We start from the raw sequence: 13,671 nt of genomic DNA on the forward strand, positions 1-13,671 counted from the left end.
AGAAGTAGGAGAGGGAGAAGAGGAGGTGGGCCTCTCATACTTAATGAAAGAAGAAATTCAGGATGAAGAAGATGATGATGATTACATTGACGAAGGGGAGGAAGAGGAAGAAGAGGAAGAAGAGGAAGAAGAGGGTCTCTGGGGAGAGAAAAGAAAGTGAGATGCTGAAGATGATGGGGAGGAAGATGACGATTAGACCCTCCAGAGAGGGAGAGGTTGCCTGGCACTCCTGGGTGCACAGTAGAGTGATCACAATGTCTTTGTTTCTTTATGTAAGATAGCTGTCCCAGTAGGAGATGATGTGTAACTTTTTATAGGAAAAGTGTGGTTTTACTATTTTGGCCTTACCATTCCGGTTAAGATTTGCTAGTCTGTTAATCATAATGTATTGAGAATTCTCATCTTCCCATAGTGAAATTCTCTAGCATTGTATTTAGATCCTGGATTTTTATAATTCATGCTTAATGTATTAGACATTTTTAGCCCATAATTAAAACATGGTTGCTTTGAAAAAAAAAAAAAAAAAAACAAAGCATGAACAAGCAAGGTAATTTTCTCAGCCAGTTTTTCTTACTGACAGGCAGCAATTTGCAATTCCAAAGAAAGGAACAACTATTTTACTATTCATCTTGAAAAGTAATCTTACAAAAATCTTAAATGAATCACAAATCTAAACTTTTATATAAAACAACAAAGTCATTTCTACTTTAAATCCTCAGAATACACACCTACTCATCAGCAATTTTCATTAAATTATTTCAGGAAGCTGAGGAGAAAAAAATGGATACAAAAATTAATCAGCAGCAGCAGCCCAGCCTCAGTAAGAGTCACATCAGCCGAGGCGAGTTTAGGCTGCCGTTTCTGTTCCCTGACCTTGGAAGCCACAGCTCAAATTTCTGGACTTCAAACTGTTCCTTAAGATTTCCTGCACCAACTATGAGTTTTTCCGAATGCTTTCTAGGATGAAGGCTGTAACTAACAATCTGCATCTCTAACTTCAACTTCTTTCGAAGGATAAAGACTGTGGAAGCCAGAGATGCTGCCCATTGAGGGCCTGGACGCCCCCTGAGAGTTTTCAGACAATTCTTAGATGAAGAGGAATGAAAAGGCAGCTAGCAGAGCTCCACAGCAGCATGAGGTCCGCAGGACACATCATCTACAGGTGCTGCCTTTCCAAGTCACCCATTGTGACTGTGTTAACCTATAGGGCTAACACCTCAGTTCTAAAGCCTCTGCTGTTCCTCCTCCATGGCCCTGACACCAGCTTTGACAGGGCAGGGACTCTGGAGTGTAGGAAGCCACCGCATTTGCCATTACAAGATGGCACTCAGCCCAAAGGGAGGATGGCCAGTTTTGAGATAAACAACCTAAGTGCGCATGCACAACCTGTCTGTTTTGCTGAATCATGGTGACTCTGAGTATGCTAATTAGGGCGGACAGAATGCACCAATCAGGTGGCGACACAGTCCTCCTAAGCATATATAAGGAGGGCTGGTTTCTGGGCTCGGGGTCTTTCGCAACTACAATCAAACCCGCAATAAACGCCTGTAGAAGGATCCTGTTGTGGCGCGTCTTTCTTGCTGGCGAGATAGGCGATCGCTACACTGGAGGATGTGTGGAGTCAGTAGACATTTTCTCTGAGGGAGCAAAACTTAATTCTCTGAGGCCGGGGAAAGAAAGGGGAGCATACACACATACACACACACACACACACACACACACACACACACACACAGTGGATGAAGCAAAGGCTTTTTCTCTTTTTTATACCAGCTGTGATGGTTTGCACATGCTTGGCCCAGGGAGTGGCACTCTTAGAAGGCATGGCTTTGTTGGAGGAAGTGTGTCACTCTGGGGTGGACTTGGAGACCCCCTCATCCTGGCTGCCTGAAAATGCCAGATCTGTTTCTGGCTCCCTTAGATGAAGATGTAGAACTCTCGGCTCCTCCTGCACCATGTCTGCCTGGATGCTGCCATGCTCCTGCCTTCATGATAATGGACTGAACCTCTGAACCTGTGAGCCAGCCCAATTAAATATTGTCCTTATAAGAGTTGCCTTAGTCATGGTGTCTGTTTACAGCAATAAAACCCTAACTAAGACACCACCTAAGATAAAAATTGTCTACATTTAACATTTCTGATCTACCTTTTCATTCATTCATCCTAACCTCAAGGCAACAATCTTTTTATCGCTGATTAACAAACGCTTAGTCAAGCCAAGTCTACATTAGCTAGTTTTTCACTATACTTAGCTGAGGCCAATCTGTATTCATTAAGAAACAAATCATTTATCTTTAATTTTTGAAACCTTATTTAGCTAAACTAAATAAGTAGAAAATGCAGTTTTTAGGGGCTCTGAGACTTTTCCAAAACACCCATTTTTGAGGACAGAATTTACTGGCTGACAAACATAAGGTCTCATAGAAAAGTCCAACTATACATCAGCAGCAGCCTAAACCCCTCAAAGGTTTTAAGAATGTATAAACAAGGTTCTAAAAATGTAAAAACAACGTTTTGGTGGACAGGTCATATGGGCCAGGCTATGCTAAACAAGCTGAGTTAAGACAAAACAGAAATAACTGCTTTAGGAACAACTCCCCTACCCCTCCCTCTACTGAATTCCGAGAATTGTCAACAAGCTTATTTCCAACAATTTCTCCCCACTTCCTCCCCACTTCCTCCCCCTTTCTCTCCTTTCTGAAGATGATTACACTGCTGCTTTTCTGACCAATGGTAAAACAGTAGTTCACCCTCCTCACAAAAAGGTATAAAAGATATGTGCTTTTTGAGTTCGGGGTTGACTCTCCCTGTGAGGCTGAGTCACACACAGTCACACACGTGGGTTGGATCAAAATAAACCTCTTACCATTGCAGCGATCGACTGTTAAGTTGTGTTCTGTGGGACAGTGCCCCTAGGCTGAGACCTTGAGAGTCTTACAAAACGCTCAGTCAAGCCAAGTCTATGGTAGCTAGGTTTTCACTATACTTAGCTGAGGGCAATCTGTATTCACTAAGAAACAAATCATTTATCTTCTTTTAATTTTTGAAACCTTAGTTAAGTAAACTGGCTAATCGTCTACTCTATTCTTCCTTTATAACCCTGCCTGTTGATGGTGCACACCAAAGCCTGTGACCACGTCCTTAGTCACAAGACCGAGGAAGTCAGAATGTTTCTTTGATCACTATCCTGTCTCAACCCTATTTCTCTCTCCACAAGTATAGCCCTGAGCCTGAACTGAGAGTTCAGTATCCTTCCCTAGCCCATACAGCCTCACTGCCCTCCACAGAGGGGCACGTTCTTCCCTTCTATCTTTATTATTAATCTGTCTGGCAAAACCACCTAAACCATCTCCTGAATCTCCCTTTCAACTACCTTAACTTCCTAAAACTATGTAAATCAAGCCAGGTATTCTGAAAAACCATTAATTCATCTGAACAGCATTATTCTGTGCAAGTTTACCTTCATATTCTTCTGCAGAAAAATCGACTAATGGAGTGGGCTGTCTCCTGTAGTGCCAGGAAAATGTTTGTGATCCCCCAAAAGCCAGACAGAAGCCAATCTGATGCAACTCACAGCAGAGTCTTTATTCTATCCGAGCTGGACCAGGCCCCTCCGAAGCACTGTCATGTAGGACGATTTTGGTGTGTGAGGGAGCCCGAAATGTGTATCAGGGCAAGGCTTTTTGGGGGGAGTATGAAAATGCATTATAGGTGTTGTAAATTAGATTTCTCGCCTAGGCCCAGACAGACCATACCAAACACGGTTCCACGTGGAGAGGTTTAATAGAACGGGATAGGGCAGGGGTCAAGGCCGGGCGAAGAGAGGAAGAGGAAAGAGAGAGAGGAGGAAGGGTTTCGGCCTTTTGTAGGGGTAGTGACGTCACTTGCTCCCAGGTGGAGATGGGATTTAGAACTGATGTCTTCTGGGAATGCTTTGGCTGTTTCCATGGCAATTGATGTGCTAGGTTCCTGTCACCTGTGGGTGGAGCCATTGCTGGGGGAGGGGGCTATCCTAATGCCAACAATAGGTAAAAGAATATTACCACTAACAAATGCAGCCATCGACGGCACAATGGGACTGGCTGGAAGATGCCGAACTCTTTGGAAAATGAACAGGTTTAAGGGCTGGGAGCCATGTGCCAAACACCACAGGGTGTCAGGGCAACATGTATCTGCTGTGTGAGTCCACAATGCTTCTCAAGGATGGCTTCCCAAGATGGCCCAGGCTGATCTCGAGACAGGACAACACCACTGTAAGCAAGACATTTAATTGGAAGATTTCTACAAACTGTACATGACCTATGAGCCACCACAATCCAAATAGAAAACATTGAGCTACAGACTGTGGGAAAAGAAGGCGGCGTGAGTCAGTGGTTTCTTCCAATCCTGGTGGTTCCGTGGGTAAAATGGGAGAAGGTTAGACCAAGTCCCTCCTCTCAACGTACAAAGAATTACTCTGATTGATATTAAATTGTATTGAAAATAAAATAGACTAAAAAGCAATGGCTACTCTGTGTTGGGGTGGAGGAGGAGAAAGAGTGAGTCCTTGAAGCAGGAGGCAGAGGGAAGACTGTGGCCAGGGAGGCTCCACAATGGTCCCGTGGCTCAAGCCCCCCACCCCCCCACCCCTGCTGCTCCATCTTGACTTTCGGTGGCCCCAGGAAGGTTCAGTTCTCCTTCTTCCCCTTTGCATTTTCCTGGAAATTTTGCCAACTGTCCCCTGACCATCCCGACCTTAAAGTTCTTCTGACGTTCTATTTCTCACTTGGCTTTTTCCTGGGCCACAATCTCCTCTTCTCTCTGTTGCTTCTCCTCTTTCCTTTTCATCTCCAGCTCAGCAAACAGCTTCACGGTCTGTTTGTAGATGGTCTGTTTGAACTGTTCCAGATCATCTTCCTCTACATTTGCAGGCTTTCCTTCCTTCTTTAGTTGGTCCCCCCTCCTCTCTCTGACAGTGTGTTCCACGTATTCTATTCCTGCCTGAATTACATCCAGGGCCCTCTTATTTTGTTCCTGATCTAGTAGCAACTTGTAAGCTTTGTCCACAGCTTCAAAAGCCTTCTGTGTTTGTCGTCCTGGTTTTTGTCAGGAAGCACCAAGATGGACAACTGGCGAAGCCTCTTTATTTTTTCATGTTACTCCAGGATCTGTCTAGAGAACCTCAAATGGGTTCAGATTAAAGTAAGAGGAACCAGGATGAGTCAATCTTTCAATCTGATTTTTGGACATTAGAACTGAATTTCTCTTCCCTATTAGTCTCACCTCACTGTAGGTCATAAATGCCTCCTCTGTGCCGCCGCCACCAGAAGTACCACTCTCTGCCGAAGCCACCATTTTTTCCAGGGGCAAGGCTTTCTAGTAAGCATGGGGGGAGGGTGTGCAAGCATCTAACTGGAAAGCCACTGTGGCCTTTAACATAATTGGATAATTGTCTGCTGGGAGTCATAAACTTAATTTCTGCTCCCCTCAGCATTGGTGGTCACTAGGCAGGGGATGGGCTTGTAACCTGGGGTGCAAGTTTTTTGGGGTAATAACCTGGAAACACTGGTCTTGTTGAGGGAGTAACCTGCAGATGCTGACCTTGTTGGGGATTAGCCTAGAGACCGGGTCGGGGTTTTCTGGGGGGGGGGGGGGGGGAGGTGGCAACTTGGAACGTAATGCTAGGTACCAGCCTCTTAGTTTACCTGAGTTCACACTTAGGTCAGGTTCTCTAACGGAGTCTGAACATTAAAGATTTGGTCTCACACCCCCATGAAGCCATCACACCAGACTTCAGGCAGTGAGGGACTCCTCACACCCCTTCACACCGTTCCTCACACCCCTTCACGCGGGGTCCCTGGGAACAGGAGTCACAACCGGTTATGAGCTGCTCACACCCCTGCCTCTGTGAGGGGCGGGGCTGCATTGCTCAGTCCCTCTGAGGTACCTCTGGTGACAGTGGGTGGGGTTTGCTCCCCTGCACCCCACCCCTGACCCTCTAACCCCTGCCCACTTTGGTCCAACAGTGGGCATGGCCTTTCCTTCACACAGGATTACATGTGTTATCACATGTGTGACATGGCTGTGCTCGGGAGGCTGAGGCAGGGGCACGTGTGAGCTGGGATTGGCCTGGGCTACACTCCAATCCTTCCCATGATGCTTAGCGTGTGTGTCTCACCCAGGCCCACGTGAAACCCGTGTTGAAGGTTTTTCATGTAGAAGGCATTTCATGTAGCGTGTAGATGAGGCTACCCCACCCACATGCCGGACACATGCTCTCCGCACGAGTGCACACACGACGGGCACGCAGCCGCCCAGCGACCCCCCCCCCCCCCGCATGCGCGTCGCAGCCCTCAGGAACACACGTAGCTCCGGAGGAAATGCGCTGGGTTTAATGAGGAAAACACTGAGTCCATGATCCACAGGTGCGGACACAACACACCTATGTCTACAACAACACTGATAAGCTAAATGGTGAAGCAGCTGCGTGGCCTGCGTGGCACTCGTGTGTTCACACATGTTCACACGTGTTCGTTCGTGAACGCAGCATCAAGTATGACTTTGGGCCAAGCCCTTAATACTGAACGGTGGGGCGTGGGCGAGATACCATCCTTCATCCACACACGTGTTCTGTGACACACGCGTGCAAGATTCGACCGAGGGTCACGACCTCTGTCCCTCGATGACGTCACGGGTCGCCGGCGCAGCGGCAGGCGAGGGGGTGGGGCGCGGACGCGCAGCACAGCTGCAGCCACGGCTTCCACAGGACGTTGCCCAGGGACAGCTGCTCGGGCGCGGGCTCCAGGTGCGCGGCGTGGGCGCTGGCGGCGCGGGTCACGGCACGCAAGGCCTCGTGGTAGCGCGGCTCGGTGTCCGGGGTCAGGGGGTGGCGCTCGCCGGGGTCACGCGAGAGGTCAAAGAGCAGCGGGGGATCGTGGTGTGTGACGTAGCCTCCGTGACAAAGGCACACGTGCGTGGAGTGGCAGTCGCCCGTGGAGTCGAATTTGGGTGTGAAGAAGAAAGCCTTGAACACGGCGCTGCCTGTGGGGCGGTGAGGACGTCATACGTGATGTCATACTGACATAAGATGGGAGTTGTGATGTCATACATGACATGCACGTGATGACGTCTTGCATGACGTTTTATGACACGTGACTCACATGACCACACACGAGACACCTTGCACTGACATGAATTTGATGTCGTCTACATGGTGACATCATATATGACACCTGTGACGTGATATCACACACAATAACAGCATGCATGTAACGTGTTTGCCTGTCTGTGTGATCCTCACAAGAAACGCTTGAGTGAATATGCATGGTGGGTGTGGCATATGTGAATGTTTAACATGCACCAGTGGACATGAGTAGGCGTGGCCTGATCAAATATGTGCCGGTGAGCGTGGCCTGCTTGCAGGAACCAGTTAGGGCTACGTTCCATACAGAACTGGGTGGACAGGTGTGAACGTGGTCTAATTAAATGTGCACAACTGGGCTTTGACTGATACAATATGCATGAGTGGGTTTGGTCATTGAATGCCCGAGGCCTGCTAACATGGAGGCACACAAGTGGGCGTGGCCTAACTAAATGTTCGTAAATGGGCGTAGCCTACCAGCAGGAACACTGCCTAGCTGGCACAATCGAATATGCATGAGCGGGTGTGACCTCATTAAATAATCACCAGTGGGTGTGGCTTGACTGAACTCGTGATTCCCCGCCCCCGACCCACCCACACGCATGCCCCACCCCCTAACCGTTGCTAGGCCGCCACCGCACAGCACTGAGATAGGCGTTGCAGTAATGGAACAGGAACTCGTGCTCCGAGCGATGGGCGTGGCCACGCAGCAGGGGCATCAGGTCCCGCCCATCAATCACCCTGTGGGGGACAGTGCTCAGCATCAGAGGGGGTTGTGCTTGGGTGGCGGGGCCCAGGGCATAGACTGGGAGCAGCTTGGCTTACACTCTTGTGTGTCCAGCTTAGTGTCAAGGGGGACAGGGTATTGACAGCAGCTGTGCTGTCACAAAATGGTGGGGATTGTTCAGTGGGTGGGGCTTTGTCTTCCTGGGGCGGGGCTGAGCCTGAGTAGGTGTGGCCTAGTATTGGTGGGTAGAGCATAACATCAGGGAAGAACTTATTCTCAGAATGAGCGAGGCTCAGTCACTGCTGGGCGGGGCTTGGACACAGTGGGTGTGAAACTGGGGGATTTATTTTCATATGGGTGGGACTTGTTCTTAAAACGAGTGGGGCTTAGACTCATGCTGAATCTCACAGTGGGAGTGTCTTACTAATTGGCAGGCAGAGGCTAGCACAGGAGTGGAGCGTAGTCTTAAAGTGGGCGTGGCTTAGTTGCTAGTGGGCTCGGCTTACACTTTGTGTGGGAGAGGCCTTGTTACACGGCGGGCGGGGCTTACTGTGGGAGTAAGCAGGGCTTTGTTTTAGGCAGGTTGGGGCTTGTTCTTGGGGCGGGCGTGGCCTGAAGGGGGCGTGGCCGAGTTTGAGGGAGGGGCCGGATGTCTCACCCAGGCCCCGCCCCTGTCACCCACCTGTCCTGGGGCAGCTCCGCCCCCGCCAGCCCGACCACAGTGGGGAAGATGTCCATGTTGCTCGTGGGTTCGTCGATCTCCACGCCAGGCGCCACCTCGCGGGGCCAGCGCACGAGGCCGGGGACACGGATGCCGCCCTCCCAGGTGTTGCCCTTCCCGCCTGCAACATGGGACACAGGACACGCGTGACGTCATACAGGTCACACATGTCATCGTGTGGGCGGATGGCCAGGTCACACATGTGGTATGCAACATCACCAGCATGGGACGACAGCAAGACCCGCATTATCATGAATGCACACACGTGTCTGGCTCTAGGTTACATGTTTCGGGCCATGTGTGATCATGTGAGTGTAGCATGTGTGCATGTGTCTCTCTGCATGCACACACTGTGTACGAGTGTTGTGTGTATGGTGACATACGATTACACAGTAAGTCATGTGTGCATCAGTGTGCATGCGTGAGTGATGTTGAGCTCCTGTGTGTTCGTCCATGTTCACACATGTGCATACTGCACAGCCCAGCACATACAGGCACTGTCGTGGTTTTGTGTACTTGTGTTGCAGGATCCAAGCCGAATGGTTCTCTGTGTGCACACATGCACTGTTGCACACACGTATTCCCGCCCCGCTGCCTTCACCTTTGTAGATCCCGTTGCTCCCTCCATGCCTCTCGCCGTGGGGGCCCAGCTCCTCCACGTGTGCACCGTGGTCAGACGTGAAGTACACAAACGTATCGTTCACCAGGCCCAGCTCATCCAGGGTGTCCAGGATCTTGCCTGAGGGAGAAGGGCGTGGTTACATGTGACATGGGACGTGCTAACACACATGACCTACGACACATATCACACTGTGCTCATGGGAGCGACGTCACACATGGTACAGAACATGCTAGGATTCACATACATATCCCTTGTCATTGTGATGCTGTCCCATGTGCCTGGCCCAAGGGCTCATCATACATCACGTGACGTTGCATATGCTGCAACGTGACACACATGCTGTCCTATGTGTGCATTAAACATGTATGTGCTCAGCGCTGTGTCCAGTGCATCTGTGCACAGCTTCAAGTTACACATGTACCTTGAAGTACCAATGACATGTTTGTTACAGACAATCTGCACATGCACCCATCTGCACATGGAACCTGCATGCAGCACAAAGTGTGGATCAGGCATCATACCCATCATGCCTGTCTCACGTGCAGATGATACACAGAACATATGGCCTACATATGTGAGACACACAACGTTCTGCATTCCCACATGAATGTGCACGTGTCCACACATTAACTCGTGCATTCTACTTGCTATATAACATGCACACATGACCACAAACGTGACCTGTGTACTGTGTTATATGCATAATACACTCACACTTGTGAAAACCTATGCATTGAATCCTGAGGCCCCACCCCTGGCTCACACCCACTCATGGGTCTCCTTGCATGCTGTACCTGTGCAGTATGTTTCTGCTCATGCATGACTATACGTGTTATACATATGCATCATGCATGTGACCTGACATGATCACATGTTAAGCCACAATTACCACGCACTTAATAGCAAGTGCTCACGTGACCACATGTGTTGCATGTATACACGCTGCATGTTACATACATCACGTGTCCACACATTCCACAGACACAAGCATCTGTACCCACATTGAGTCCACACATTTTGAGGCCCCACCTTCACCTCCTCACACATGTCCAGTCCCTCTCCCCAGACCCTGAATGACCCCACACATGCACACAAAACACACTGCATACAACACACATGCATGTACATGCTAACTCCATTCGCCCCAGCGTCCTGCCCTGTGACCCCCTGACCCCACCTCATCCCGCCCCACCCCACGCGCGCCCGCTCACCCACGCCCCAGTCCATCTCCTCCACCGAGTCCCCGTAGACCCCGTGTCGGCTCTGGCCCGCGAAGCCCTGGTCCGCGAAGTGAGCCGTGTGCACGTGGAGGAAGGAGAGGAAGAGCAGGAAGGGGGCATCGGCGTTCCTGCAGGGGTGTGGTCAAGCGTGATGACATCACGGCTGGTTCTTGTCTAGGAACCCGAGACCTCCAGCCCCAACCACTTCCCATCCACGCAGCTCAGGCTTTCCCTATTAACCAAGGCTGCCCAACCCAGAAGCCATACCTTTGGGAAGCTCCGCCCCTCAAATGAAACCCCGCCCCCGGAGACCCCGCCCCCTCAGGCCCCGCCCCTCACCTGCTGATGAAGTCCTGGGCCTCGCTCACGAGGCGGGCAGTGAGCCCCCCATAGTCTGTGGGCTGCTGCGTGATGGTGAGGTCGGCCATGATGAAGCAGTTGGTGGGGCGGAAGTAGAGCCGGAAGCACAGGAACCCGATGCCCACCGCGCCCATCATGGCTGCCAGAACCCCAAAAACCCACCCGGGTACCTTAACCAGCCCCGCCCACCGTGCCACCCCCAGCGCTACAAGCGCCGCCCCCAGGACCTGCAGGGGCGTGATCACAAACAGGAGGAGGGGGGTGCCCAGCACGGTCCCGCCCCCTGGGAGGCAGTCACGCAGGTTGGTGGTGGGCGTGCCCAGGAAGCGCGAGAAGCCATGGCGCAGGGGGTGGTGGCAGAAGTCCCGAGACTGGCTGCAGCTCAGGCCCAGGTGCCACTTGCCTGTGGGTGACGGGGTCATGAGGTCATATGGGGTTCACTCAGGGGTCACACAAAGGTCACAGGGCCACACAGTGGTCAAGGAGTCAGACAAGAGTCACACAGGGTAACTGGGTCACACAGTGATCAGGGGTCATACAAGGGTTACACGGAGGGTTATATGGGTTAAATGAAAGTCACTTGAGAGTCACGGAGTCAGAAGGCATCATGAGGTCACTCAGGGGTCACCAGGGAGGAGAGGTCAGAGCTCAGGCTCCCCAGGGAATCACAGGGTCCAAGGGAGCTCCGCGGGTCATGAGGCATGGGGATCACGGGGAGGACACGGGGTCACAGGTGGGCTTTAGGTGTTGTGGAAGGTGCTGGGGTTACCTGGAGGCCATCTGGGGTCAGAGCCACCAGAGGAAGGAGTAGAGGGTGGACCCAAAAACGTTGGCCCCGCCCACCCTCCCCGGGCCCCGCCCTCACCTACAAGTGCAGTGGCGTAGCCCCGCCCCTGCAGCAGCCTCGCGAAGGTGACCTCGGTGGGCGGGAGCCCCCCTGAGGAGGCTGAGAACAGGAACACGCCCATGCGGCCCCGGGCTGCCATGCCTGGGGGTCGGAGGGTCATGAGAAGGTCATGGGGACAACAGGGGTCAGGGCCAGGCGGGTCGGGGGTCATTGGGGGAAACCAATTGGGGATCGGGGTCACCGAGTTCTTGTGGGTTCCTAGGGGTCATGTAGGGGTCATGGTCACGTGGGGTCAGCCCCACCTGAGCGCACAGGGTAGCGTCCGGTGAGGAAGGCAGCGCGGCTGGGCGTGCACAGGGGTGAGGCCACCAGGTGCTGTGTGAGCTTCGCGCCCTCGCGGGCCAGGCGGTCGATGTTTGGGGTCCTGGGGGCAGGGGCCAGGCGGTGACGTCATGTGTGATCATACTTATCCAGTGATGACATTATGCTTTCTGCACGTGTTCACGTGACATATGGTGACGTCATACTCCACAATGTGATGATGCCAGGCCCTGCCTGATGACATCACCCGGACCCCCGGGGTAATGGCCCACCCCTCCCACTTCCGGGTTCACGATCCTGTGCCCACCTGAGGGTCCTATTTCCATAGCAGCCAGGATCTCCAATGCCCAAGTCGTCAGCCATGATTAGCACGAAGTTGGGCCCAGGGCGGGCAGCACCGGGGGCAGCACACAGTAGGGAGAGCAGGAGGAGGAGGGCAGGGAGGGGCGGTCGCATTGTCCTGCAGGGTGGGAAGGCGGGGTCAGTAAGGCCGGGCCCCACCCATCTTCCAAGACAATCACCTTGAAGCCCTGCCCGCATCCCTGTCAATTATCGCAAAAGCCACGCCCACCCCTGGTAATCATGATGAAAAGCCCCGCCCAAGTCCTGTCAGTCACACTAAGGTCCGCCTACTTTCCCCACTCAGAAAGCCCTGCCCTCATCTGGTGTCACTCATTCCCAAGTCCCCACCCACTGCCTCTCAATCTGGCTTCTGTGCTCCCGGGTGCTGTGCGACTTTGTGCCCCCTAGCCCAGGCTACCCTCCTGTCCGGGCCGTCTCCATCTCCCCATGTAGCCCAGGATGTCCATGTCTTCCTCCTCGTAAACCAGGCTAACCCACATCTCGGTCCACAAAGCCGAGGCTATACCTGCAGGGCCTTCCGTGTAGCCCAGGCTGCCCCTGGTCTCCCTCTTTTTGGTCTCGGGTCTCCCTGCTTGTCCTCCAGGCAGCCCCGCATCTCCTCCCCTCGTAGCCCAGGCTGGTTTAGGCCTCCCCACACATAGCCCAGGCTATCCCAACCCTCCACGTAGCTCAGGCTGCCCGAGTCTCAAACACACAGTCCAGGATATCCCCTGACCCCACGCACGCAATCATGTCCATGCCCCTGTCTCACACACACTGCCCATCCGGACATGCCCCTGCCTCACACTCATTTACCATCTACATCCTCTCCTTCTAGCCCGTCCACATAGCCCAGGCTGTCCATCTCCGCGTAGCCCAAGCTTCCACACCACCCTCCCCTCCTGTCCGGGTCCCAGCGCTTGCTCACCAGTTTGTCCCCGCAGCGGGGTCGTAGGTCAGGGGTCAGAGGTTGCGGGCTCGGCCGACAGCGCGGATCAGTAGGTTCTCAGCTCGGTCCGCCCCCGCCCCGGGCTGTTATACCCGCGGGTCACGGGGTCAGGGGTCACGGGTCGCCGCGGGACGGGGGCGGGGCCGGCGCTGTTTACCTTGCTGAGGAGGGGCGGGGCCTCGGTGACGTCAGGGGGCGGGACCGGCGCTCGGAGACTGCGGTGTAGGCAAAGATGGCGCTCGGGGCCTGCTGGGCGGGGGCCTGTGATTGACAGGTCTGGGGCTCTGGATGACGTCGTGGGGTGGGGCCAACGATGGGGAATCCCAGCCTGAGGAAGAGTGACATCAGGGGGCGGGGTTAGCATCGGCGCGTCTTTGATGGAGGTGGGATGGGGCGGGCCCACGTGCACCGTGTTTTGAGTGACGTCAGGGGCAGGGCCAGC

At 53.0% G+C, this 13,671-nt stretch overlaps 1 protein-coding gene and 1 pseudogene across 2 annotated transcripts; both read right to left on the reverse strand.

Annotated features, from left to right (window-relative positions):
- Nucleotides 1–4,335: 4,335 nt before the first annotated feature.
- LOC308427436 (dnaJ homolog subfamily C member 8-like) lies at nucleotides 4,336–5,334 on the reverse strand (annotated as a pseudogene). The gene is made up of 2 exons: nucleotides 4,627–5,334; nucleotides 4,336–4,342 (listed from the first exon to the last, which is right to left on the reverse strand). The product of its transcript is annotated as a dnaJ homolog subfamily C member 8-like (transcript).
- Nucleotides 5,335–6,355: 1,021 nt separating this feature from the next.
- LOC308427244 (steryl-sulfatase-like) lies at nucleotides 6,356–13,397 on the reverse strand. Its single transcript, XM_080925328.1, has 10 exons — nucleotides 13,209–13,397; nucleotides 12,246–12,398; nucleotides 11,920–12,041; nucleotides 11,636–11,758; nucleotides 10,750–11,173; nucleotides 10,402–10,538; nucleotides 9,170–9,307; nucleotides 8,530–8,689; nucleotides 7,740–7,861; nucleotides 6,356–7,020 (listed from the first exon to the last, which is right to left on the reverse strand). Exons 2-10 carry the CDS (start codon nucleotides 12,392–12,394, stop codon nucleotides 6,668–6,670), a joined length of 1,728 nt encoding a protein of 575 aa, XP_080781454.1. The 5' UTR covers nucleotides 12,395–12,398; nucleotides 13,209–13,397; the 3' UTR covers nucleotides 6,356–6,667.
- Nucleotides 13,398–13,671: the final 274 nt, after the last annotated feature.

Source organism: Micromys minutus, assembly GCF_963924665.1.
Source record: "Micromys minutus genome assembly, chromosome: 11".
Taxonomy (NCBI): domain Eukaryota; kingdom Metazoa; phylum Chordata; class Mammalia; order Rodentia; family Muridae; genus Micromys; species Micromys minutus.

Coding starts and splice junctions, on each gene's coding strand:
- LOC308427244 (XM_080925328.1), bottom strand. CDS start 12,394: ATGCGACCGCCCCTCCCTGCCCTCCTCCTCCTGCTCTCCCTACTGTGT. Junction 8,690..9,169: donor GAGCAACGGGATCTACAAAG/GTGAAGGCAGCG, acceptor CCCATGTTGCAG/GCGGGAAGGGCAACACCTGG. Junction 7,021..7,739: donor GCGGTGGCGGCCTAGCAACG/GTTAGGGGGTGG, acceptor ACCGCCCCACAG/GCAGCGCCGTGTTCAAGGCT.